This window comes from Zootoca vivipara, chromosome 3 (genome assembly GCF_965207765.1).
Source record: "Zootoca vivipara chromosome 3, rZooViv2.hap1.1, whole genome shotgun sequence".
In the NCBI taxonomy this organism is placed as follows: Eukaryota; Metazoa; Chordata; class Lepidosauria; order Squamata; family Lacertidae; genus Zootoca; species Zootoca vivipara.
Window position 1 is genome coordinate 116,064,611 of NC_142586.1, and position 27,980 is coordinate 116,092,590.

The following is a 27,980-nucleotide window of genomic DNA, read 5'->3' on the forward strand; positions in this document are numbered from 1 at the left end:
GCGCAGACGGATCTGCGCAGCGCGAGCGTGCGCAGAAGCGCTCTATCGGCACTTCGCGCACGCGCAGAAGCGTGCCTTCGGTGAGAGAATGCTTTGGCGAGCGAACGCCTCCGCGGAACGGATTGCGTTCGCAAACCGAGGTACCACTGTATTAGCATTGTCGCCAAGATTGTGCACATGTGGGAGGGGACTGCCAAGTAGATTGGTGCAAGGCAAAACTTGAGGTTGTACTTGTCTCTTGGACTGACGCTATACATTTATGAAAACAAAGCTTGCTTATTGACACTGATTGTTGGGCTAGGTTCAGAAGTGAGCTGTCAAACAATTGAGAAGGCCTTTTTTTTTGCAAAGGCTTGGAAAATGGGTTGGGGTGGTTGTCTAGCTTTCCACAAGTATGTAGGAATCTCAAGAGGCCTTGCTGGAATCTCAAGGAGTTTTTTTTTTTTTTTTTTTACAAAATCACTCACCAAAGGTGCCAAGTAAATTTAGCAGTATTTTTAGGGATTGCAAACTGGTTAAAAGTGCTAGCTAACTTGTGTGAAGTTTGCAAGCCGGACATGAGCGTAACAGCATTCTGCCCACCTGAGTCCCAGTAGCTGGTAATTGGCAGCATAATGCCTCCAACATTGGAGTCCGAAATCTGGAGGACCGTGGAAGTATTTTAAGACAGAGCAAGTGAATAACACTGTTTCTTCACAGCAGGCCTTTGAGGTGCTGCTTCACATTTTTTGCTGTGCTCCATGATCCACAACCGTGTGCAAGAACCCATAGTCCTCAAAATGCAGCACTCAGTCACTGTGGCTGCATATTTCTGAAGTGTCTTGGGCATATAATTAACCATCTGCTTCAGTCTGGCTGTGGAAATCCCTAGCCATGCAATACTTAAGATTTGTTATTTGGGATTCTTAAGTTTAACTACTTACGTGTGTTTATAGCCTTGGAAAGCCACCGGAGCTGTGGCAGCTGGAATGCTTTGTTTCCACTCCCCATTTTATTTCAGGGGAAGGTGGGGGTTCCTGGTGTGCCGGACGAGTGCTGAAGCCCCACACATTCCTTGTTGTCGCCTGGGGGCTAGGAGCTGCCATGCTTTGAAACTGAGCAGCTACTTGGACCAAGCTGCTCCCTAGATTCTATTACAGGTCCAGGTAATAATGTGAGTAATAACGTTATGTTCAGCAACATGATGGGGTTTCAGTTCTCTTCCCAGTGCTTCATGCCGATGCTTGTGAGGGTTTCTGCAGGATTGAGCCATGTTGTGTGGATGGCAAGGAAGGATTATGCGCTCTACGTGGGGCTACCTTTGAAGGTGACCCGGAAACTGTAATTAATCCAGAATGCGGCAGCTAGACTGGTGACTGGGAGTGGCCGCCGAGACCACATAACACCGGTCCTGAAAGACCTACATTGGCTCCCAGTACGTTTCCGAGCACAATAAAAAGTGTTGGTGCTGACCTTTAAAGCCCTAAATGGCCTCGGTCCAGTATACCTGAAGGAGTGTCTCCTCCCCCATCATTCTGCCCAGACACTGAGGTCCAGCGCCGAGGGCCATCTGGCGGTTCCCTCACTACGAGAAGCCAAGCTACAGGGAACCAGGCAGAGGGCCTTCTCGGTAGTGGCGCCCACCCTGTGGAATGCCCTCCCACCAGAGGTCAAAGAGAATACCAATTACCAGACCTTTAGAAGGCATCTTTTTGTTGGAAGCCGCCCAGAGTGGCTGGGGGAACCCGGCCAGATGGGCGGGGTATAAATAATAAAATTTATTATTATTATTATTATTATTATTATTATTATTATTATTATTATTATTCCCAGGCCCCTGACTGCAACAGGAGGGAGTAGAGCATGTTGTAGGGGCTCTGAGGCCTAGTGCTGAATCCTGCCCCTGCCCCGGCTTCATAAAAACTCCAGTACATGTGTGAAAGAGCAAGGAAGGAGTGTTGCTCTGTATAGCAGATCTCAGCAGGAGAGGGTAGGCTCACAGGTACCCTCAAGTGCACACTTTAATAACTCTAGCATGATCAAGAGGACTGCTATGCAACAATTTTTTCCTCCACGCCCAGGTCTAGCGCTGCTATCGCTCTTTACAGAAACCATGCAAAATGTGTTTTATAAGGATCCATAAGCAGCTAGGCTGGGATTGGTGACGCATCATTCCCATGGTGCTCCAAAGGGATGGTGGAACCACATATAGCGGCTGGCAGTCATAAAGTGTTAACAAACAACTGAGAGAGGTTAAATCTAAAGCTTCAGCCTCAGTTATTTGGTTTCCATTTGTCAAATTTGTTTTGCAACAGCAGATAGCAGTCCTTCATCCAAATCTCCATCATCCATTATGGAGTGGTATACCTTCTTTGTGTCCAATAGCTTGAATTCTAGATATTACAGTATCTTTGTTGGCTTTCCATAATTGCTGTTGCTATTTGGGTTTTTCTTTCAGTGCATTTGCAAGCAGCACTGGAACTAAGTTTGTAGTCAAGCTTTGTTAAATGTGTCTTGTTTGTTACTATGTGCTTTTTGTTTACCGGTATCTGAAAAATCTCAATAAAAATATTTAAAAGACTACTGTGCATGGGCTCCCTTTCCTTCCTAGCCCTTCTCCCTATGAAGCCACTTCCCCACAGCCCACAAAAAAGCACATACGCACCCAGAGCTCTCCCCCCCCGTTGTCCTTTTTATGCAATAATGCAACATAAGCCACCAACTTTGTCTCTTTGTTTTTTTAAACTCTTGCAAATTCAATTAACAAAAAGCTACACAGTTTTGTTTTCACACATCAACAAAATTTCAGAAAGAGAAAGAGGAAAGAAAGAAATAACCCCCCCTTCCAAAAGCAATGCTATTTAAGAGCAACCCCCCCCGCCCCAAAACTAAAAAGAGGAAACCAATTTATACAAGAGGTTTGAGCTATTTACACTGAAAAGGCCTCAAAGGGGCAAAGAACAAGCTTGTCTCCCATTCCACAGAGAATTGCCTTTTTTATTATAATCATCATAATCAATATTATTTTAAATAGTTTTAAGCTACCTTGGCTGTTAAACACAATCAAAGCAGAGAGAGAGAGAGAGAGAGGACTGCTTAATTTTTAATAAGAATTTTATCTACAATAGTAGCCCAAGGACGCAACTTTGTCGCAGGCTTCTGCTGTGAACCTCTCCCATTTCATCTCCAAAGGGTTACCGTATCACAAACCCTGTCGAAATGAAAGGAACGATGGCACAGCGTTGACCCTCGGTGTTTTGCTCCCCGAGCCACTTCTCCCTAGCCCTCCCGACCCCTAAAAAATATTGCAATTATTCCCCAAACTGTACTTGTGTGTCTGTCTTTTCAAAAATTATTATATTAGCTTTTTGTACGAGCTCCCCACCCCCCTTTTCATATACACAGAGGCCTTTTTTCCGCTAAGGAGGCCGTCTATATACCAGCATAAAACATGGAAAAAAATGGGTCAAAATACTCTATCCTTATCATCATCATCATCATTTCTTTAAAACCGACAAACTCACGATTGCTAGAAAAAGCTGATTGCACAAACGGGTTGGGGGGGGGAGGGGGAGGTGGTCAGTCAAGGGCGTGTGCGTTTTTAAGAACAGCTAAAAACATCCCAGAGAAGAGACAAGTGCGATTATTCACCCAATTCCTGCTTCGCTGAAGACGCAAATCAGTGACAGATCCAGCTGAAACTGAGAACTCGACTCTTCTTCCTCCCCCCCCCCAGCAAGACCCTCACTCTCATAACACACTCCCCACCCCCACCCCTTAAAACCAAGAGTAACCTCCATCAGGGATAAGAAGAAGCCAGCAACTGATTACAAAAATAAGGATCATCTGTCATTTTGGCTCAACTGTTTTGTCACTTTGCGACATCCATTACCTTTAAAAAAAAGAAAAGAAAGGAGGGGGGAACCTTTTTTTTTTTGCTCCAAACACTACGAGAATGGCTGCAAGTTTTGAGATATCAAAAATCTCAGAAAAATATAATATATATATATATTTATATTTATATATATATATATATCTCTATGTCTTATTATTTAAATTTCACATTCCTTTGAAAAGCAGATTATTCAGTCAGTAGCTGCTGCAGGAGGCTTTTCTGCTGGGCTTGGGAGGTCTGGGGGCCGGCAGAGGCTTTCTGGGCCCCCACAGGGCCCGGCTGGTTCAGGTAAGGGTCTCCGCCCACCAAGTTGACCGTACACTGCACATCAGCAAACACCTGCACCTGCTGCACCTGCCAAGAGAGAGAGAAAGAGAGGGGGGCCATTAGCCATGCGGGTGCCAGGGGGGAGAGGGGGAGAGAGCTTCCCGGTGGACGGAGGCAGGTACTACGGTGAAGTGGAAACTCACTAGAGAGAATTCCTCTAGCCTGTAGTCACCACAGAGAAGAAGAACTCTTCTGTCTTCTTGCCCTACAAAAAGAAAACTGCTGCACTCATTTGGATCGGAGCTCAGTAGAAGTTCTCGCGTCAAAGGTTAAGGCGGGGCAACCCTGAGTTTCCAAACACCACTGGCAAAGCAGGGCTGCAACAGGAAGGAATCCAAACCACCAGGTCCTGGGCAGCCCAGGAGGTCAATTTTCTCTGCCTTTCCCAACTGGGTGTCCCCACCCAGATGTTTTGGGCTGCATCTCCCATCATCCATGTATTTTTTGTATGTATGCATTTTGTGTTTTCTGTATTGCGATTCTAATCTTGTGAACTGTCCTGGATGAAGAGATGACGGAGTTGTAGGAGTTGTAGCCCAAAATGGATCTGGAGGGCACCAGCTTGGGGAGAAGACTGGTTTTACATTTTGATCCGGACCCCCTTTTCGCAAACTCTCTCCCAGTGGTCAAGAATAATGGGGCACCACCTCCCGCTGCAAGCCTTTGCTTGAAGTTGCCGGTTCTCTCCCGCAGCTCCGGGGCAGCAGAAAGCAGGTCTCTGTTACGAATGGCACCTGGAAGCAAGAGGGGCTGAACACCAAGTCTCAGAATATTTTCCCCAACACCCCCTTTCCCTTTGAGTTTTCATCTGCTCCTGCCTTCTTGGGGTTTTCCAGCATCTGCTGGCAGTTCTAGTAATGTCTACAGAATCAGATAACCCACATGCCAAAAGCGTCTCTCATAACAGGGCAATCCACATTGTCCCAGAATGACGTAGTATGTGGACAGGTGCCTCAAACAGTCTATCCCCCGATGCCCACATTTCATCTGTCCCTCTGGTCGGTGTCCACTCCGAGGCCCCCACCCCACGCCAGATCTTCATTCCTGTGCCCTGTCCATCACCTTCCATTTCCCCCTCCCACAAATGCCTAGGGACACAAAACTGCCTCCAGACACATAGAAATATAGCCCCGTTCTATTTAAGTTGTCCCTCTGATTCAGAGTCAACACATTCCTTGCTTGAGGGCCCCAGTGCTCTTGCTGCAAGAAAAGGTGTAAAGCCAATCAGGAGTTGGGTTCAAAGTCAAAGTGAGTGTTTTCATCTGGCTTTGAACAGGGAGTGCCAAATCTCTGTGTAAAAATAAACTTGGGAGAGAAGATCGTATGCACCAGGATAAAGCACAGACTCGAAATGCTACATGTCCCTCAATTTATGGGATATAGAGCAGTTTTGTGGGCCAAGGAGTCGTTTCTGTAACCTTGAATTCCTCCTTGAGCTAGAACATTGGAAGGGGAAGGGAGGCTAAGTAAGAGTTTTATTGTGCTTCCAAGGGCGTACCCACCATGCGGCAAGTTAGGGCAGCTGCCCTACTCTAGAAGCAGGGCTGGTGGGCAGAGGCGGAGCACAGCCCGGCGGAGCGCGAGTTCGCCATTCCCGCCGCACCGCGCCGCACCCTCCCTCCAGCTCCCCGTCGCGCCCTCTGGCAAGGCCAAGCGCGGCGGGGAACCAGAGAGCGCGGCGCGGCGGGCGGGAACGCTGAACTCGCGCTCCGCTGGGCTGGGCTCCGCCTCCGCCCACCAGCCCTGCTTCTAGGGAGGGGCACAGCCCGGCGGAGCGCGAGTTCGCTGTTCCCGCCCACTTTGTGGCCCCTTCTGTGCCTTGGCCCCTCCCCTTGCCCCCCCCTAGTTTTGATCCTGGGTACGCCCATGTGTGCTTCACCAATATCACACCCCCAATTTGATACAATTTTTTTTTTTTGCTGCTCATATGGTTCTCCTGCAGTGATGCCCGAAGAGGTTTTGAAATCTCTCAAGGCCCTCATTTTTAAATAAAATAATTGTTAATTGTTTTAAAATAGTAACTGACCGTTCCCGTAGGTTCCTCATTGAGATACTGTGATGCCAAAAGTAGCCCCTGATCCACAAATGTGTCAAATTTTAACAAAAGGGCATGGGCGTAGCCGGAGGGGCAGCTGCCCCCCTAAATCAATACAAATCTGAGGTTCTGCCCTTCTAACAAAAACCTGCCCCCCCCAACAAAAATCCTGGCTACGCCCATGCAAAAGGGGTTGTTATTTTTTACTGACCAGTCCTGAAGGTTCCCTGCTGAGGTTGTGTGGTGCCAAAAGGTTTTTGTGATGCCCCAGACTTCAAAATATGTCTTTTTGGCTATATTCACTTTTATATTATTTTGTCTACACCCACTGGCCGTTTTAATGTGTGCCTCTCTTAAGAGTTGACCATGAGTCAAATTCAGCCTTTGCCCCTCCCAGAGGTTAGCCACCCGTGATCGAGAGCCATTGCTGCCCTTAAAATTCCAGTAAATGCCCTCCGTGTTTCTGAACTGATTGCAAGTCTGACTGTGGGCCACAGGAAACAGAGGGCACTTGGGTGAATCTCCAAGGAAGTCAGATCTATTGCTATTTCATGTCGGCCGAATTGGAGAAGCTATCACCCTGTTGACTGCAGAACCCCTAAATGGGATCCAAACTGGCTCCTAGGAGACAGACCAACTAACCACGGTTTCCAGTGGGCAAGCAAGCTCAGTAAACCCTTGTTTGAAGCTAGCATAGTGGCGAAGCTCTTACCTGATAGCTTTACCATTCATTTGTATTGTTTTTAAGCCACAGTAGAACTCTGAAAAGCCTCTTCAATGTGAAAAAAGCACTCCTGAGAAATGTCAATTGGGCGAAGCAAATAAACGAAGGAAAACATTTTTAGTATTGAGAGTGTCAGCTTGCCCAAAGCAGGGGTGGGGGGATGGAGAACTTGCTGCCCTCCGTATGTTATTGGATTCAAACTCCCATCAGCCCCAGCCAGCATGACAAAGAGAAGCTCCTTGTCCCCTGACCCAAAGCACGTATGCAACTGGAAGCAGGCAGGGCTGCTTTCAAAGAGGCAGTACCATTTAATGCACCAAGAGGAAGAGACCCAGCTGATTAATTGCATCTTAATTTCGTATGCAACTTTCAGCCCTGCATGTGAGAAGCAGTCCAACTAAATTTCCTAGATCCAATTCAATCTGGTTTCTGGCCTGGATTGGGGACTGAAATTACCCCGATTGCTCTCATGGATGATCTACCTTAGAAGGAGAAGAAGGGTCTGTGTGTCTTTTCTCAGCAGCTTTTAATACCATCCTTCTGAACCAGTTCTCTGAGGTGAGGGGCTGGGGCCGCTGCCCTTAACTGGTTCTGTTCTGACCTAAGAGTTGGCGGTGACACTACAGTTTCCCAAGGCTCTATTTTGTCCTCCACACTGCTTTAACATCTACATGGAACGGCTGCCCAGAGTGCAAAATTTACTGGACACTAAAGTGCTTAACCCGCCCCCCTAACACCCATCAGCCTGCCCCCGCCTCCATGTTAAATATGGTTTTCCCTCTCCTGCTTAACCATCACTGGGCAGCTTGATCCTGAACCTACTAACTCAAGAAGGAATTTATGTTCTCCTGGGGCAAGTGTTGGGAATCATAGAATCTGAAGGGATCACGAGGGTCATCTAAGTCCAGATTCCTGAAATGCAGGAATATTTTGCCCAGCACAAGGCTCAAACCCACAACCCTGAGGTTAAGAGTCTCATGCTCTACCACCCTGAGTTCCTTACACACTGCTGGGGCCCTGCCATGTGGGTTTTCATGTGCCAGCTCCGTTGCTGCGAGGATCTGTGTGAGCCTGAATGTGCAGGATTCACTGGCAAAAAAAAAACAAAACCTCCTGCAGACCTGCCAAAGCAAAAGGAATGCCTGAAGGTGGCTGCCTTTGGACAAATTCAGTTTCAAGCAGGGCAGTCTCTGGTGTGTGTGTGTGTGTGTGTGTGTGTTTCTGACCCCAAGGAGCCAATTTGCTTGTAAGCCAAAGCAATTGTTCTGGACTGCTCTCCATGTTTTCAGAGGAAGTCCAAGGCAACCGAGGCTGCCGTTGCAGACTTCCCCGAGGCAGTTCTGGGCTTAGAAGAGTTTTACTGACCTGTGCTCCATCTGCTTCTGTTTTCAAAAGGTCAGAAGAGAGCTGGTTGCAGTAGAGACCTGCAGGTCTGAGAGCCTGGTCGTTTACCTGGGAGAAAGGGGGGGGGGAATAAAAATAAACCGGGAATTCAGAAATGGTTTGGAAGCAGCGTTTAATCTCCAGTGTCTCTCCGGCAAATCTGGTCCCTCATCACCGGAAAAGGGAGACCAATGAACAACCAAACCTAAGGGAAGTGCTTGATGCAGCCCAAACTCACTCACTAACTCTGCAGCTAGCCACTGATCTTCACACACATACAAAATGAGAATCCGTCGGGCATACCTAGGACCAGACTTAAAGTGGCTCTTAGTCACTCCATCCTCAACTGAATGGGGAGAAGCACAAAGAGCCACACTGTTGGCCCAGATCCATCCAGTCCAGGACCCCCTTTTCCTTGGGGGCCAGCCAGAGGTCTCCAGAAAGCCCTGAAGCAACAGCACTCCCTTCTTGATTGCCCCTGAACACAGATGGATTTGTCTAATCCCCTTTAAAAACCATCTTTGGGGGCTTCCGGACAGATGGACAGATGGTTGGCTCCCTGTGCTACATAGCTGCTCTTCCGCTGTAATTTACAAGAAGAAGTGCAATGGACTTTCCATAGGTGTGAAGGATTAAATAATATTTGTTGGAGATGCCAGGAAGAGCCAGGAACCTACCTACAGATTTGGTGGAATTGCAAAAAAAAAATTAAAAGGTTTTGGGATGAAATATATAATGAATTGAAAAAAAATCTTAAAATATCCTTTCAAAAAAGATCTGGATATATTTCTATTAGGGTTATTAAGTGATGAGATAAAGGCCAAGGACAGAACATTAATATGGCATGCAACGGCAGCCGGCAGAACACTAATCGCAAGAAATTGGAAAAGCAAAACAAAAAAAAGAGGATTGGGTGGAAAAATTGATAATTTACCAAAATTTAACATTAGAGCGGGGAGGGTAAAAGGTGTAAAAGAAGACATTTTGGGGGGAAAAATGGAATTCATTTAAACAATACAAAAAATAATAATAGAAAAAGCCAACCTCTTAGCGGATATATAAAAGGCACAAAAAAAGGAACAAAAGGAAAACAGAGGAGGAAAGTATGTATAAAAACACAAATGTAAAAAAAGACCAGAGTAAAGGGTTGACTGGAAGTCAATTTTATAGGGAGAAAGGGGGGATGGGAGGAAAGTAGGGGATTTAAGTTTTTATTTCCTATATCTGTGAAGTTATGTTGAATGAATAATAGATATGTTTTTTGTGTTAATTTATGATTTATATATGATTTATATATACATATGCAATCATATATTATTTATTTATGATTTATTATGATTTATACATATTTGGGATTAAGGTTGGGGTTTATTTTTTGTCTCTTTATTTTTTGTTTGTATTTTATAATTATTATTTTGCTATTTTGCTATTATTTGATTTATTGATGTTATTTATTATTAGTGTTTCGTTATCGTTGTTTTGTTTAACGTTTTATTTCATCTATGTGTTTTTGTTTTGTATATGCATTTTAACTTTAATAAAGTTCCTTTTTAAAATATTTATATATAAAAAAAGACTTTCCATAGGTGTGGACGTTAATGTTATTTCTGTGTATATCCCACTGTGTGGTCAGATCTTCCTTCCTTCCTTCCTTCCTTTTCTCTCTCTTTCCTTTCTTTTTTTCATTTTTCTGTTCTTTCTTTCCGTCTCCTTTAAAACCAACTCATTTATTTAAGTGATATCAAGTTCTTGCATATGTGCATATTGTTTTAATTCCATGGCAGGGTGAGGAGATGGGGACTGTCCCTGCAAACAGAGAAACTGAGGAGGAGGAGGAGAAGTTCTTCCAGGGCAGGGAAAAGGGAAAGGGCACCCACTCAGTCTTCCTTCTCTGCCTGCTTTAGCAGAGTAAGGCAGTGGCAATCAGCTTCTAGGGTCTCAGAGTTGTCACTGCTGAGAGGTGCTGTTCTTTGTACTAACCAAGAGTTTTCAGGCTCTTGGTTCCCGCAGAAAGTGTAGTATCGCTCAGAGATGTCAATTTCTATAGTGTTTTTCAGACAAGCCTTTCAAGCACCCTCTTGCTTGTCATGTTACTGCTTATCTCTGTTCATGTGCTGAATGGGGAAGAGAGACCCTCGTCACATGCATGAGCATCTTGGCCAGCGGAGATTCACACTTCAAGCTCGATAAAAATAACATCTGCTTTGAAACTTCATGTGTGGTTCCCATTGCGTAAAATGTGGTTTTCCCTCTACCGGCTGCGTATCAAAGTAGCTTAAGTTAGAAGACAAAAGAACCCAGTGAATTTCAACATGCCTTGGAGCTCAATGAAATACCTGGGCGGAAGTCCTGGGGCCGGTGGGACACTTAAAAACAGCACAGTGGGCAGGAAAGAGCAGACTTTTTTTAACCGACTCAGTGCCCCGTTTTACGCTCTTAAAAGTTGCTTAGAGACTCTTTACATCGCAAGCGACCGCTAAACTGAATGAGCAGTATTATTATTTAATAATATTAATATTCAATAATAGGATTGCAGAATTGTAAAGTTGGAAGGGGTTCCCCAAGGATCATCTAGTCCAACCCTCTGCGTGCAGAAATCACAAAGAATCCCTGACAGATGGCCATCCACCCTCTGCTTAAAAACCTCCAATGAAGGAGAGTCTGCAGCAGCAGAGAACAAGCTTGTTCCATCTTCTGTGTGACAGCCCTTCCGGCTCTCATTTCACCAGGCTATCATATTTGGAGACGGGAAGCAATTGGGCAGAGAGGACTGTCCAGCACTTCCTCCGGCTGCTGCTGCCCTCTGCTGGTGGGAAGGAGAAGTGGCCAATGGCAGAAGTGCTGAGCACCCCTTCCTCGCCAGTTGTTTTCTTGCCCTCCATCCCACTGACAGGAATCCAGGTTCTACTACCAAGCCACTGTCTGGTTACAATCGCTGTTTTCAGGGGCGTTTTGTCTCGCTGATCTTGCCACCACCATTATGAATGATTAATTATTTAATTGAATGTCTATACCGCCCTATACCCAGAGGTCTCAGGGTGGTTCAGAGAATAAAATCAAAATATAAAACCGCAAAATACATACAGTCATACCTCTTCTTGCGAACGCTTCAGGTTGCGTTTCTTTGGGTTAAGAAGGCGGCAAACCCAGAAGGGTTTACTTCCAGGTTTCGCCGCGCACACACGCGCAGAAGCACTCTATCGCGCTTCGCACCTGTGCAGAAGCCCCGCTCTGGTTACAGACTTTTTTGGGGTGCGAATGGCACCCCGTAACGGATCATGTCCGCAACCAGAGGTACCACTGCAATCAAAAGTGAAAACAATCCGATAAACCGCCCCCACGTGGGTCTTGGCCTGCCCTCCCTCTCTTTCTCTCTCTCTGCGTATGCGGAGTCAGCTGCTTGCACTGACCTGCTCAGAGCACAGCTGGTTCATGCCTTGGACCTGCAGCGAGCTCATGGGCATCTGCCCAGCCATTGGGTTCATATTCTGGACGTTGGCGTTCCCGCCGGCCATGGAGACAGTGATGCTCATGTTGTTATACATTCCCTGCTGGGCTGGCGGAGGTTGGGTCTGCCCAGCTTGGCCAAAGACACTGCAGACCGAAGAAAGAGAGAGAGAGAGAGAGATTTTGTTACGCACAGGGGACAGAGCAACTTGCCAGATTTTCAGGGGTGCCAATTTTGTGTGTGCCGCTTGCCCCCCAAAAGCTTTCCTGGGTCCTGGAACTTTTAAAACGTGGGAGTAAAGCCTATGGAGGCGTGTGCTCTGCACCCTCGGGCCTGGCTTACTTGTTACTCCCCATGGGTCCTTGCTGCCAGGTCTTCATATCGGGCGATTGGTACCCAGGCGTTGGCGGAGCCGACTGGAGCATGGGGCTCTGAGAAGGAGGGATCTGCGGCGACATCAAGGGGCTGCTGGGGCTGAGTGACGGAGCAAATCCCGCCTCCCCTTGCTGATTCATTCCTGGGGAAAGAAGAGAAGAACAATCCTCAGGATGAACCTACGTGAACCCCAGAGGACCCAGAACGCCACCTGCCTAGAGGTCCCTACTTAAGGACTGGTGCCGTAGACCTTCCTCCCAATACCCTGCTGTCTGTGCCAGCTGTTAAGGAGGGGGGAGACTGGGAAATCCACCTGCACGTCCACCTGCACGCCAAGGCCTATAAGAACTGCTGCTGCTGCTGCTACCAGCCAGGAGGACTCCCCTGCTCAGCGCCTGAAGGCCCCAGTCCTGCCACTCACCACCTGGCCCAGGGTGGGGCCTGATGGGCTTTATAAAGGACTGTTGCCGCCGCTGCTGCTGGGCAGAGAGGGCTCCATTTTGTTTTGTTTTGTTTGTTTAAATTCCTGTTATTTTTTACCTATGTTATTTTAAACTGTATTAAGGATGTGTTCTTAGTTTTAGATTTTGATTTATGTCGAAATTGTTTTCTATTAGGTTGTGTATTTTTTGATGTGGTTTATGTATTTTTTGTGACTTTTGTAATTGTACTATTGCTGTATTGTTTTGATATTCGACTGGAAGCCGCCCAGAGTGGCTGGGGAGACTCAGCCAGATGGGCGGGGTACAAATAAAAAATTATTATTATTATTATTATTACCTGGCGCCTGCTGACCTCAAAACCTGCATTTCATTCAGCTGGAAATCTTAATTTATGTTGTTGCCATTTTGCTCATTTACCTTATGACAGAATTGTTGGGTTGCTTATAGGTCCTTTTTATATAACTCTTGGAGCAAGCTATAAAGAATGTAAGTAAGCAAATAAGATGCTGCCTAAGCTGCCAGGCAGTTGCAAGACTTTATCTCCAGGGGGAAAGACTGGGAATCCTGCAAAATCTGAGTTGGGATTCAGACACCAGGTAGTTCCAGCGACCCCCAATTTCCTGGCTTACATGGCAGGCGGCCTGACAGGCCTTGGCCATCAGTAGATCTCATGGATGAGTTTGTGTCAGGACTTATCTTGAAGGCAGAGGAGCCTAGAAAGCGGTAAGTATAAGGCTAACTGCTAACAAGCATCTGAAGAACATACTTGTTTCTGCCACACCCACACCTTAGAATCACATGACTTCCCCCAAAGAATCATGGGAACCATAGTTTACCCCTCACAGAGGTACAATTCTTAGCTTCCTCAAGAAACTACACTTCCCACAATTCTTTGGTGCTTCAAATGTCTGGGGTAGATGTGACTAGTTGAAAGGCAAATCCATTTGCACACACTACTTAGCAGACCTAGTGACCTTGAGGGTCATATTTCATTAAACTGGGAATACAAATTTACGTTGTTGTGATTCTGCTTGTTCACCTTATGTTAGAATTGCTTAGCTGTTTATCAGCCCCGTTCATGCAATTTTTGTAATATTTCTGCATTGTCTTCCCTCTGTTTTTTTTTTATTACTTTGTTTTCTGCTCTGGGATTGAAGACACTCCAAAAAGAGTGTGCTACAAACACTGCAAAGAAATAAAGGGCTGCCGACCCATTCCCTTTTGCCTTACTCTCACACCAAACAGGCGCTGCGGGATTTTTGAAGCACAGAAAACCTTGCAAAAGTGTGTTTGACTAGACAAAGCTGGGAGGAGCACACAAGGCCCTCTTAAACCTTTCCAGCCTTCTGAATTCTCTGCCTCCAGCTGGAGGCGGAACTGTCCATGAGAGATGCAAACGATCATTTTCTGCCCAGAAGTTGGAGAGGAAAAAGTGTTAAGTAGCCAGACTACGATTAGCTTTGGCAAAGCCCTTCCCTCACCTCTCTCTCTCTCTGAGTAAGGCACAATGGAGCAGAATCCCACCCCCCCCACCCCCTTAAGCAGGCCCAGCCCGGGACGCACCTGATCCCGAATACTGGAAGATGTTCTGCTGCATCTGAGGGTTCATGCCAGAGCCGAACTGCCCTCCTCCGACTCCTGCCATCATCCCTCGGTTCACCATGCTGTTGCGACCGGCCAGCGCCGCCTCGGGGTTGGACGCCAGCTGCGAGAAAGGGCTGGTGGAGGTAGGGGGGTTTCCTGGGCTCGTACCATAGTTGGGGGGGAAGGCGAACTGCTGCGGGGGAGCCTGGGGGAGGCGCCCGCCCCCCATCTGCACGGGGACCCCGGCCGAGGGGGGGAGGTTGCCCGCGAAACTTTGCTGCTGCCTCATCAGCATGGCTCGTTGCTGCATCAGCTGCCTCTGCCGGTGCTGCTGGCTGTACAGCTCCCTCTGGCGCTGGGCCAGCATCTGAGCGTTCAGGGGGGGCTGAGGAGGACAAGGAGGAAGAACACAAAGAGGGCCAAGAGTTACAGAATTGGGATTTGAAATTCACAGCATGTTACACCCTGAAAGAAAACTATATGAAAATGATGTACCGTTGGTATTTAACTCCCAGTAAATTAGCAAAAATGTATAAAACAGGGTCAAATATAAGTGGGAAATGTAAGGGAAAAGAAGGCACCTTTTATCATATGTGGTGGACATTTAAGGTAGGAAAAGGATTCTGGGAGACGATATATAATGAACTGAAAAAAATGTTTAAAACAACATTTTCTAAAAAACCTGAAGCCTTAGGAATTTTAGGTGCCAAAATCCCAAGAGAGCAGAAAAAACTATTTATGTACACAGCCACGGCCACGCGGATGCTACTAGCCCAGAGATGGAAAGAATATAAAGTCCCTACCAGAGAAGAATGGCAGATCAAGTCGATGGAGTATGTTGAAATGGCAAAAATGACTGGGAGAATCAGAAATCAGGAAGACCAAAACTTTATTAAGGAATGGGATAAATTTATAATTTATCTCAAAAACCATTGTAAACAGTTAAAACTGTTAGCAGGACTGGAATAACACTTGTAGTTTGATGGTGAATTTTGGACATAATGGAGATGTAAAAGATTTGGATTATTATAAAAGATGCAGGAGGAAATGACTAACAATAGGACCCACAAAGGGGAGGAGGGAAGTCCAGGAGATTCTTTGGAATCTTGACTGTAAAACTTTGATTTGAAAAGCAAATAAACAAACATATTTACAGTATATCTATATCTATCACAAATAGCCCAGGAGCCCGGAAGTGCAGACACTTGGGGGGGGGGGGAAACACAACCAAACAGTGGAAAGATCATGCAGTTCTGCCCTGTGTCCTCCACAAACCTTCCCAAGCTCAGTCTGGTCTTCAGAAGAGCCTGTTGGGCTAAGGCCACTGGCCCACCCATAGCAGCATCCTGTTCTCACATAGGCCCATGATGGGAAAAATCCACAAGCGGGACCTGAGCACAAGGACACACCCTCCCTTCCTGCAGCCTGCCCATTACACGGCAGGATCTGCAGAGTCACAGCAGGCGGCCCCAGAGGTCCTTAAAAGATGCAGAAGTCAGTTTGGAGCAACACCGCTGCAACCTAAAGGTCTCTTCCTTGTTCAGCTGTGGTGTGGAGCAACCGTGAGCAAATATTCCTGCTCTCTTGTTGTTGCTGTTGCTGTGTTTGATGCAGCTGCTAGCTTGGGGGGGGGGGGGAGTGTGGAGATACACCAGCTGCCTCTCTTGCTCGCCTTGAAAAACAGCTGCTGCTTGTCTCTATGACTATGTATATTCGTTCCTTTACAATCCTATGCCTTATAGCCCACAAGCTTATCCCTCCCCCCCCAAAAAACAGGCTGCTTGGAAACTCAACCCAACTCCTTTCCGTTTCCTCTTGCCCAGCTTGATGAGACTCTCCACATTTTGCAAGCGAGAACTGCTTAAGAATGTAGCAAGAGCCCTTGGGGTGGTTTAAAAGAGGACTGGAGAAATTCATGGGAGGCAGCCGGGCTTCTGAATGCCGGCTGCTGGAAACCGAAGGCGGGGGAAATGTCCTTGTTCTGCTCCCTTGTTTCCCATAGGCATCTGGTTGGCTACTGTAGGAGAGGAGCTGAACTAGATAAGCCTTTGGCCTGATCCAGCAGGCTGCTCCTATGTTCTAATCACCTTTCCCAGCAGCTGCAGAATATTACTCTCTCGGGAGCAACCAGAACCCCATACATGGGAGCAGGTATTCACGGAATTCACTGATGCTTCCTGTTTGATGTCCTAGTAATTCCTGGCAACACATGTGCTGTTTTCACTGCTGGTGCTACTCTTAGTCGATATATCCAGAGATGACAATTTGAAGCAAGCTGTTTTTAAAATTATCTATTGGGAGTATCCCTCCATCAAGTGTACTGATTCAAGAGGGGTGGTTGCTGGGTGAAGAAGTGATCACTGAGCATAAGCCATTGGTGGTTGTTCTTGTGCAGAAGTCACAAAACCTTACAGAAACCTGGTTGCTGATTTGCCTACCAGGCCAAGTTCCAGGTGCTACTGTCAGTATGTTGTTGTTGTTGCTTAGTCGTTTCTGACTCTTCGTGACCCCATGGACCATAGCACGCCAGACACTCCTGTCTTCCACTGCCTCCCGCAGTTTGGTCAAACTCATGTTCGTAGCTTCGAGAACACTGTCCAACCATCTTGTCCTCTGTCGTCACCTTCTCCTAGTGCCCTCCATCTTTCCCAACATCAGGGTCCCCTCCAGGGAGTCTTCTCCTCCCATGAGATGGCCAAAGCACTGTCAGTATATAAAGCTCTTAACAACTTGGGGCCAGTTTACCTATGATATCACCTTACCCTAATTGTGCCCACTTGATCGCTTTGAACAGCAGAACTGGTCCTCTTGCAAGTGCCACATAACACCCGTTCCACATCATAAGAACTCAATCTTTGAGAGTGGCAGAACCTACACTTTGGAACTCCCTGCTTCTTGATATCAGGCAGTTGCCTTCACTGTACTCCTTTTGGTGCCGGATAAAATCATTTCTGTTCAGGCAAGCAGCTTACCCAGATGTCTAGAGGGTTGATGTGAGTCCCAATCTGTTTTTAATTGTTATTTTAATTATTCAAACGTTTTAATTTTTTTGAAATAAATGACTAGAATAAACAAACAAATAACAGAAAGCAAAGCCCAGCCTTTTCCAGATTAAACAGTGTATGTGTTTAAACAGTGTATGTGTTTTGAATTGTGGTGCTGGAGGAGACTCTTGAGAGTCCCATGGACTGCAAGAAGATCAAACCTATCCATTCTTAAGGAAATCAGCCCTGAGTGCTCACTGGAAGGACAGGTCGTGAAGCTGAGGCTCCAATACTTTGGCCACATCATGAGAAGAGAAGACTCCCTGGAAAAGACCCTGATGTTGGGAAAGATTGAGGGCACAAGGAGAAGGGGACGACAGAGGACGAGATGGTTGGACAGTGTTCTCGAAGCTACGAACATGAGTCTGACCAAACTGCGGGAGGCGGTGGAAGACAGGAGTGCCTGGCGTGCTATGGTCCATGGGGTCACGAAGAGTTGGGCACGACTAAACGACTAAACAACAAGTGTAGCTCCAACCCTGGCACTGGTTGGTGCCAAGCTCTACAAATACGTGGCCTCAGCTGTGCTGGCCCCAATGACCACAAAGGCATCGTTTACCTGTGGCGCCATCTGCTGCTGCATTCCTGTCCTCATGCCGATGCCACCTGCAGAGTTCACCGCAAACTGGTTCAGGATAGCCTGCCGATTTTGGTGTATCAACTACAGAGAAGGCAAGAAGGGAGACCTTAGGGTGTGACAGGCTGCCGTTTGGGCACAGCTGCACTTTGGCTAACAACACTCGCTGCAAGAGAGCCTCCAGGAGAGGTTTGGAGAAGCAGGGAAGGATGCCATCTTTTACCTGTTCTTGGAATGGCAGAGCAAAAAAAGCCTGGGGCGGGGAGGGGGAACCTTGCACACAAAAAATGCTCCCAGGAATTGCCACCAGGAGGGTTGTTTGCATGTTAAGAGAAAGTCCAGTGATGAAAGCAGCTGTGCAGATAAGGGAGGGAGAGGTGCAGCTGTGCCTGGACCAAATCTTGCAGGGAGCCTTTGGGAGCTGGACAGAGCGTGTTCCAGTGGTCCCTCCACCTACTTCCCCAAAATGGCCCCAATCTCCTTAAAATGCAGTACAATTGAACCTTGTGCGCATTTAAATAGCACGGTTTCAACCATACGCAATTGAAGGCAGGCTGAGTGAAATTGTGTGAGTTTGACAACAACAACAACAAAAACGACAAACAATAAATGCAAGCAATGTGGAGAACTTGAAATCTCTTTCTGCGCTGTGTCCGCTTGGGGGTTTCCTGGTGGGGAAAGAGCTTTTAAACTTCCTGGCTTGCTTGGGGGGGGGCATGTACGTGAACATGCTGGTTGTGGGATGCTCTGGCAAGACCTTGCGCAAGCACCCCTAGGCTTCTGAAGGAAATAATAATAATAATAATAATAATAATAATAATAATAATAATAATTTATTATTTATATGCCACCCATCTGGCTGGGTTTCCCCAGCCATTCTGGGCAGCTCCCGAAAGAATATTAACAATAATAATAATAATAAAGCGACAAAACATCAAACATTTAAAAACTTCCCCTAAACAGGGCTGCCTTCAGGTGTTTTCTAAAAGTCAGATAGTTGTTTATTTCCTTGACATCTGATGGGTGTTCCACAGGGCGGGTGCCACCACTGAGAAGGCCCTCTGACTGGTTCCCTGTAACCTCACTTCTCGCAGGGAGGGAACTGCCAGAAGGCCCTCGGTGCTGGATCTCAGTGTCCAGGCTGGACGATGGGGGTGGAGACTCTTACTGGGGCATGATCTCCCTCTCTCCCCTTTCCCTTCTAGCTGCAGGGAGGAGTTTGGTTCCATGTGACTTTTGTGTACACCCGGAACCCTTGGAACTGAACCCCCGTGCGAGATGCAACCATGTTGTGATCATTGGTGCCCTCCAGTGACACAGAAGGGGAGCTAGAGGCCTACCAGCCAAGGCCATGGGACTCTGGCAAGCAAAGGGACCAGCCGCACTGCGTGGGAGCTCACCTGCTGCTGCCCCTGGAGCCTCTGCTGCAGCTGCAGTCGCAGCTGGTTGGGGGCTGTCGGAGGCCTGCTGAGCGCCTGCCGCGGCTGCATCCCCATGTTGGTGGGGTAGGCCCCACGCGGCGGCGGGACCTGGACTGGCATCGACCCAAAGGACTGCTTCTGCCGGACCATGCCGGGGAAAGGGCCAGGGAGGTTGGTGGTGGGGGAAGCAGAGGGGTAAGCTTGTGGGTACATGCCCGGCTTCTGATCCATCATGAGAGGCGGCGGTGGCGGCGTGGCTTGCTGGGGCTGGAACCTCTCCGTCAGTGCTTCCAGGCCGCCTCCCTGCTCACAGAGAAGGAAACAAAAGCGTGAGGCCACATTGCGTTTCGACATGGTTCCAAACATGCAGCACCTTCTGCGACTTTAAGGGCTACTTCACTGTTGCCCGGCTGCAAACCCAGGTGAGTCACTGGCAAAGTGGACCTTTGGCCAGGGAGCGGCAGCCTCTCTCAACTCTGCAGGGCAGAAGTGTTCACAAAACTGTTCACCCAGAACACTTTTAGGTGCATGCGCAAAACACCTAGGTGTAATTTTTTATTATTAAAAGTAGTGTACAAAGTGGCTTTCAATTGCTTACGACTAGAAGAAATAACCCACTGACAGGTTTTCCCTGGCAGGAGAGGTTTCGATTTTGGCTGACTTCTGGCACCTGAACCACAAAGGGGGGGGGGGAAATGGCTGCAGCATCCGAATATGGAAAGATTCACTGCAGGGGTGGTGGCTGTGGGTGGGTGGGGGGGACAGTTCAGTGCCCCTTTTCACACATGCTCCTTTTATTGTTGAGGCGAGACCCTCCCCTCTCTCACACCCCCCTCCTACTTCAGCTCTTGGCCACACTTTCTTGGGAATGCGTTCTGAATCTAGTAAAAGCTCCAAAACCCTGAAATGTGTGTTCTGGTGGAGACAGGGAGAGATCTTCTGCTGCGTCCTCAACATTCATTGTTTTCCACTCCTCTTTTAAGGCAGTTTTATGTCAGGACTAAGTCCCTAGCCTTTATTGGTGGGCGCAGCCTCAAACTTTGATGCTGAATGGATATGTTGTATTAAAACCAACCAGAAGCTGATGCACTAAATGAAATTACCAAATAGCACCTGTAGAGTTTCCATCTTTGTAGAATCTTACTTGTGGAATCAGCATCTCAGAGTTTAAGGGCTTATACATACTTAGATGTCCTTCACTCTTTCCAGGCTTGGTCAGCGCTTTAAAGCTCTGTGCCCAAGTGCTTCCTCCTCCTCCCCTTTCTTTTTTTGTTCCAGAGCTTTCCTAGTGCAAACTCGCTCTTTAAAGCTCAGTTGGAGCAAATAGTAATCTGCGAAAAACCCAAATTGTCATTTGTTCTGATTGAGTGCTGAAGAGCAAGTGTGCACTAGGAAAGCTCAGGGCAAAGAACACACCACCACCACCACAACAACAACAATGCACAGAGCTTTTAAGCGTGGACCTCTGCTTGGAAAGAGTGGGGCAAAAGTTAAGTGTGGATATGCCCTAAATCACTGGTACAAAGAAGGGAAGAGTGGATACCTTTAGGAATGCCTCTGTAACAGAGAGACTATGGTGCATAAAGAGAGGCTTTTGAATCCAGCTTTTACAGGGTAAGGGGCTCATGGGCTACTCCTGTTCTTTGCTACTTTTCAAGCAAGCGCTCCACCCGCTGGGCCGCCTTCTCAAGTAGCAAACTGGAGCAGGTCTCGGGGCTCTGACATCTAAGAGGCAGCTTGCTACCTGGACCAGTTTGTCGATGCCAAGCGCTCGGTCCAGCTCTGCCAGCTCGTTCTCGTCTTTGCCGCTCAGGAAGGATACCAGCTGCTCGAGAAGAGCCTTCTCGTCATTTCGCCCCTCCGGGGTGGTGGGAGGGCACAGGAGCTCATCGAGCTGAGAAGTGATGCAATGGCTGTAGGGATGCAAACGAGGAAGGTGAAGGAATCGAAAGGCACTTGGTTATCTACAAGAAAAAACAGTTTACAGTGGTACCTCTACTTACGAATAACTCTACTTACGAATGTTTCTACTTACGAACGGAGCTCCGTCCGCCATCTTGGATGCAGTTTAGATAGGATTTTTTCTACTTACAAATTTTTAGATAGGGTTGCTTCGACTTACGAATTTTTTCTCCCAATGCATTCCTATGGGATTCAACTTACAATTTTTTTCTACTTACAAATGTGCGTTCGGAATACATTAAATTCGTAAGTAGAGGTACCACTGTACTTCACTATGGGCCCATCTGCTAATGCACAAATGATTGTTTGGGGGTCTGCAAGGGAAAACCATCAGTGCGCTCTTGGGTATAAAATTAGTTTGCGGTTTCCAAAAATCTGGGGGCATCCCTGCAAAGACCAATGAACTCCATCCACCAATGTTTGTTTAGTATTCCAATGAACACAACAAAACTAAGGTTGGGCTGGAAGCTCCATCTGCCTGGCTCTGCAGTTGGTATCCGTTAGAAGCCAGCCAAATGTCCCTGGCAGCCCACAAGCAAGGCATGAAGACAATGGGCTTGTCCCCAGCATCACTTAAGCAGAGGGGCACAACCTCTGCAGAGAGAAGCATCTCCTCCTCCACGAATCTTTAAAGTCATTTCGGTTGTTTTGTCCTCTGAGAGGAACCAATGAGGCTGACCTTGTTCCAGTACAGGCTAGTCAGTTAGACTAGAACTGGGAACTTTTCTATCCAAGTTATGTTTCCGACAATAAATGACTTTGCTATTTTCCTTACCTACAAGCATCTCTCTGTGTGTGTGTGTGTGCTTGTGCGTGCGATTGCAACAGGGGAAAGTATGCTCTCTAACCAAGATTCAACTCCTTAATGTTGCCTTACTCTGCATACTAAAATGGTTTCGACAGGTAATTGGAACTCAATACTTGGGACAGGCTGGTCTAGTACTCTAACCACTACACTGTACCGACTGCTTCCTGAGTCCATGTTGTCAGCCCCTGGGCATTGCCCCCTTGCAGTTTACATCCTCAGTTAAGTGCCCAGCTGGTTCCCAGTGTCACCGATAAAAACAACAGCTTCTAAGCAGAGCATGTCCTTAGAAACTGGGGCAGGCTTTGGGGGAAAGAGCTAGCAGGAAACAGAACCCTACCCCTCACTCTCGCTCGTGTGCCCCCACTCCCTCCCTGCAATCTGCAAAGCTATTTCCAATCTCAAAGTTGTGTGAGCATGTAATCATCCTGATGATGGGGCTAACTGAAGTCAAAGGGGTGGCTGGGCCTGGCATCACCAGGGGGAAGGACATCACGCTCACTGGAAAGAGTCAGGAAGCCAGAGGCCCCCTCCCTGCCATGCCAAAACTTCCTGAGGAGCCAGCAAGTCTACACAGTTTGCTCCAGATGAGCACCACATGTAAATCACAGGCTGGGGAGGGGGATATCCAGCCTAACCCCAGGGTTGCCAATGCACATGGTTGATGGCAAGAGAAGCAAGTATTTTATGTGAACCGCCCTGAGACCTTCGGGTATAGGGCGGTATAGAAATAATAATAATAATAATTGGAGAGCTAATGGGTTTCCCCCATCAAGGCAATGGAAGCTATTGAAGTTAAAGAAACCACCCAAACAGTAAGGAAATTAAACACTGCACTTTACAAAAGAAAGGGACGTTAACTATGGAGAAAGCAGTTTCATTCCCCCCACCCCACCTACTCACATTTCCTCGCCTCGGTTAACAATCCCTCATAATGCAAAATAACCAGCTTGCTCCCTCCCCTAAGACAAAGTCTAGGGGGAAAATATAGAGGGAAAACCCCACACAAGACTTCCTATGGCTGCTGCAGCTGGTCCTCAGATCGCCCTGCTGTGGGTGCTCCTTGCAGGAGATCTTCAGAGAAGAAGGAAGGGAGCAGTTGTTGTCGTCCCCCCGCCCCACTCCCGCTCGGCATAGATCTTGCAGCAAGCCCCAATCACAGCCCCCTGGGGAAAGCTTGCCTAAGAACAAAGGGGATTGTAATGAACTCTGAGTATTGAGCTCCATCTTAGCTTCAAGGCGGCTTGCCAAGAGCAAAACTGGGGCGCCAGGCCAGGAAGCTGAAATTGGACCCTCTCCCACTCAAGAGAGCTAATGGGCTGGGGCTCCCTCCTGGTTGCCCCCCCCCCCCCGAGCTCCTCTCTGCTCCAAAACAGTTTTATGTTCCTTGTTAAGGGGACGGGAGAGAGGATGGCTGGCGGGAAGGGGGAGAGGGAGGTTTCTGTCCTGAAAATCCTGCCTTCCCAAGACAGCATGCAGTTTGCTCCCCGCTCCAATCCCCCTTTCCCAATGCAGTGAGAAAAATGATTGTTTCCATATCCAAGGGCAAGTATTGTGTCAGAGGCGTGTGTGGCATGGGCAGTAGCTGCAAGCTGGGAAGGCAGTATGGTGTGCTGTCTCTCAATTCAAGTAGAATGTTAATTTACAGAAGCAATAGCTTTGGGGCTAAGAAATGCTCTGGCTTAGCCGTTTTGTCCATGCTTGTGCTGGTGGTTTATCTCCCCCAGGCAAACTGTAAACAGGAAGTCAAGATGACCAGATCGAGATTATATATCCTAGCTTGTGGGGGGAGGGGAGAGGCAGACCACCAGACCAGGTCTGGACGCAGAGGCACTAAGGGTTTGCTCACATTTCCGCTTGCCCTGTGCCTAAAAAAGCAAGAATTTGAGTGGTTTCCTTCTTGCCCTGTGTCCTTTCCCAGGGAAAACCCGTCTTCAGGGCTAAATCAGAGCAAACATCTATCTGGAGAAAACCTGAATTGCCATTTGCTTCAACTGAGCGCTAAAAAGTGCTTTCCCCCAGGGGTAAGTGTGAGGAAGCCTTCAGCCAGACCAGGGCTGAGCTCCAATTAGCACTGCAGCAGCAAGACTGTGGAATCAGCACAAGTCTTCCTCCCAGTTTCTGGCCCAGATCTGAACTGAATCTGTTTTTATATTTATAGCGTGTATATATATATATAATCATGTTCATAATATGCAATTGTTTCTAGCTGCTTTTATATATGATAATGTTTTATGTATGCCATTATATTGTAAATTGCTTCAAGATGCCTTGTGAGAAGCGATTAACAGATGAAAGGAAATGAAAAACTCCTACGGATATTGCACATGGATATTTGCCCCCAAAGCTGGTCTCAGGATGGCCAGCTGCATATTGCCATCTCCAAATGGGCAAGAGCTCTCTTTGGCCGCTTTCAAACAGCACCACCGCTTTCAAACAGCAAGCAACGGCAGGGTGGGGGTGCGGAAGCCCCTATACTTACTCATCCGGTTTGCTTATAGGTCCCCGATTAATGGAGGTCATGAGGTTGTCTGCCCATGAGATCTGCTCCCCGATTGTTGGTTGACCGAACTGATGATCTGTGACTCCCAGTTCCAGCTCAGGCAATCCTGGGGGGAGGAAGGAAGGAGAGAAGAGAAGAGAAGAGAAGTTACATGGCAGGATCCCACCCTGACATGGTCGGAAACTTCGGCTGGTGCAGAATCCAACGGCCAGGTTGCTCACCGGAGCAAGACGGTCTGAGCATATTCCACCAATCCTGATCCGACTGCACTGGCTACCGATTAGTTTCTGGGCCCAATTCAAAGTGCTGTTTTTGATTCATAAAGCCTTAAATGGCTCAGCACCACCATACCTCAAGGACCGCCTCTTCCCATATGAACCTACCCGGACCCTGAGATCATCATCTGAGGCCATCCTTCGTGTGCCTCCTCCGTGAGAGGTCCGGAGGCTGGCAACAAAAGAGCGGGGCCTTCTCTGCGGTGGCTCCCCGTCTGTGGAATGCTCTCCCCAGGGAAGTGCGCCTAGCATCCTCACTATACACATTTAGGTGCCAGGGAAAACCTTCCTTTTTAACCTGACTTGATCTACATCCTATACTCTTTTTAAAATGCTGGCTCTTTTTTTGGGGTGGGGGGGTGGGGTGGGTGGTTATTGGGTTGTTGGTTTTGTTTAGATTTTATGTATTTGGTATTTTATGTGAACCGCCCTGAGACCTTCGGGTATAGGGCGGTATAGAAATAATAATAATAATAATAATAATAATAATAATAATAATAATAATAATGCGGTGAGACTAAAAGAGAGGGTGGGAGGACATCAAGGATGGCGGTGGCCGAGGCTAATTAGAAAGGAGTTTAGCACATCTAGGTGTCCAGGTCAAGGCGAGTGGCAACACAGCGGGAAATGTTCTGCTCAGCCAGCAGAGCTGCATTGAGAATTGCAGAACAAGCTGGGAGTCAGAAGGCATGCTCTCCTAAACTCCAGGAGCTCCACTGTCACAAGGCCAGGTGCTGCCAAAGCCCAGCGGGGCACAGGAGGGCAAGGAGGGACCTGCTGGCTCACGATATGCCAGTCTTAAGCTTCTCTTGGTATGCCCATAAAGGCTGCATGGCTGGAGGGAGCTCCCTGCAGCTACAGGTTGTCGTTATTATTATTATCATTATTATCATTTATTAATTAAATTTGTACACCGCCCTTCATCTCAGCATAAAAAAATGCAAGATAAAACACACAAAATACATAATAAAAGCAAGAGCAAAAACAAATAGGTTTTGAACTAAATGTTCCTGCAGTAGAAGACCCAGCCAAAATGCTTCCTTAAGCCTTCCAAGTAATGGAAAAAGGTTGCTGGGGAGTGAAATGACAAAACCAGGAAAGTGTAAGTGTGTGTGTGTGTGAGAGAGAGAGAGTAGTTGAGATAGACATCAGTGCACCAGGAGGTGTGTTGACAGTGAAAAATCAGAAATCTGTGAACGAGACTTTTATTCCTTTTTAAAGGGCCTCATTTTAAACTAAAGTGGGTTTTTTTAACACACACACACACACACACACACACACACACACACACACACACACACACACAGGTTTAAGGAATAATATTTCCAAGACTTAACTGGGGCTAATGAGGCTGCCAATGTAAAAGTTTTATTGTTGAATTCAATCTGTGTTCTTCAGCCACACGCCCGGTGTAAGAAGTTGAAAAGGCAGTGCAGGGTGAAATCTAAATGAGCGCAGGCATGTTCATCCAGCTGGCTCTGCCTGCCCAGGATGGGAGAGACAAAGCCGTATTAAAGGTTTCCTGCAGACTGCCAATTAGCTGGCCCGGTCTTTTAGCCGATGCATTAAGGGATCCTTTCAAGGGCCTTTAAAGATCCACAAGAGACATCGTTTCAAATCCCCGTAAGGGAGGATGAGCCAATCAGAAGCTATGTTGCAAACGCTCAAAAACTTCTCTTCTTAATTATGGGCCAAAGTGATGGGGAAACTGCGTTTATTATGTGTGAGATAAGAGAGAAGAGGCGGTGTGTGTGTGTGCTGCTGAAGGCACTGAAAGAAGAAGAAGAGGAGGAGGAGGACGACGACGACGACGACTTTGGATTTGATATCCCGCTTTATCACTACCTGAAGGAGTCTCAAAGCGGCTAACATTCTCCTTTCCCTTCCTCTCCCACAACAAACACTCTGTGAGGTGAGTGAGGCTGAGAGACTTCAGAGAAGTGTGACTAGCCCAAGGTCACCCAGCAGCTGCATGAGGAGGAGTGGAGACGCGAACCCAGTTCACCAAATTACAAGTCCACTGCTCTTAACCGCACTGGCTCTCTACATTGTAGAAAGGTTTAAATTGGTTGCCCAAAGCAGAAAATCTAAACTACTAGCATTTCCTCCAACATTTCTACGATGAAAATAGGGACGTCCTATTCCATAATAAAAATAAAATAATTATTATTGTACCCCGCCCATCTGACTGGATTGCCCCAGCCACTCTGTATATAAACCAACGTATATAAAACATAATAAAACATTAAACATTTCAAAACTGCTTTCAGATGTCTTCTAAAGGATGGAAAGTTACTTATCTCCTTGGCTTCCCTAGTTCCCGAGGGGGGGGGGTAGCGCTTTCACCTCCATGGGGGCAAAGGAGAAGCAGTGGGGCATTGGAGATGTAAATAAACGGCTATCAGAGTTTGAAAAGCTAGCTGATCAATTTTGCTGACTTAATTAAACTAAATAGTTTTAACTGGATTTTGAAGAAATGTGCAATTAATTGTTGCTGAAGTTTATTGTGCTATTATCTTCCTTTGGGGGTCACAGAAACTGTTATTCTGAATAATGCTTTTAATAGGGTAGGGTACGGGGAAATTGGGGGTAATTTTATGGAACCGAGGGGGCGGGGCCCTGAAAACGTTTGGGGACCCCTGATCTAGAGCTTCGCCCTGGTTTTGAACATCTGCTTAGCTGGCCGAGCCCTGGCCATCGTTCTCCTCCCGTGGACGGGCAACACTGCTGATAATGTGAAACCCGCAAAGTGTGCGCCGCAGCCATGGGTTGGAGAGCAAAGTCAACCAGAGAGAGCAGGTTTTGTTCTTGTGCTGGCTATGCAGCAGAGATGAAGTGTTCGCAAGGGTTGCCTGGCAACAGGAAAATAAAAGGGAGCACTGGCAACAGCAGCGGCGCTGCCAATTTACAGCTGAGCAAGGATATGCGCCACGTGGGGGGAAAGTGGCTCAGGTGCACACTCCACCCACAGGGTGTCGCCCGCCCAGCTGCCCCTGGGAAGTGCAACTGGAAAGCAAACCTGGAGATGGTGATCTAAGCTGTGCATCTTGCATTTCCAGAGGCCAAAGCAAACATCCTTCCCGAACATGCTAGCAAGCACAATCGCATGGCGCCATTCCTTTCTATGCTCCGAGAACGAGTTATTCGCTGCTCGTGAAAGACAAGGCGTATACCCACCCCCAGTACCAACACTGTTTGCT

The 27,980-nt window shown here is 47.4% G+C and overlaps 1 protein-coding gene across 11 annotated transcripts in view; it reads right to left on the reverse strand.

Annotated features, from left to right (window-relative positions):
- Positions 1-2,702: 2,702 nt before the first annotated feature.
- NCOA1 (nuclear receptor coactivator 1) overlaps positions 2,703-27,980 on the reverse strand; it is a 268,260-nt gene continuing 242,982 nt past the window's right edge. For 8 of the 11 annotated variants that reach the window (XM_060273179.2, XM_088666959.1, XM_060273180.2 and 5 more), the window contains 9 exons: positions 24,485-24,611; positions 20,980-21,148; positions 19,215-19,538; positions 17,797-17,898; positions 14,173-14,578; positions 12,134-12,308; positions 11,754-11,937; positions 8,326-8,412; positions 2,703-4,228 (listed from right to left, as the gene is read on the reverse strand). In XM_060273179.2, the coding sequence (XP_060129162.2) occupies positions 4,061-4,228; positions 8,326-8,412; positions 11,754-11,937; positions 12,134-12,308; positions 14,173-14,578; positions 17,797-17,898; positions 19,215-19,538; positions 20,980-21,148; positions 24,485-24,611 (1,742 nt within the window). In that variant the 3' untranslated portion in view covers positions 2,703-4,060. Of the gene's footprint in view, positions 4,229-4,344; positions 4,407-6,948; positions 7,031-8,325; positions 8,413-11,753; positions 11,938-12,133; positions 12,309-14,172; positions 14,579-17,796; positions 17,899-19,214; positions 19,539-20,979; positions 21,149-24,484; positions 24,612-27,980 lie in introns of those variants that run through there. The other 3 variants (XM_060273187.2, XM_060273186.2, XM_088666958.1) reach the window with 3 other exon arrangements.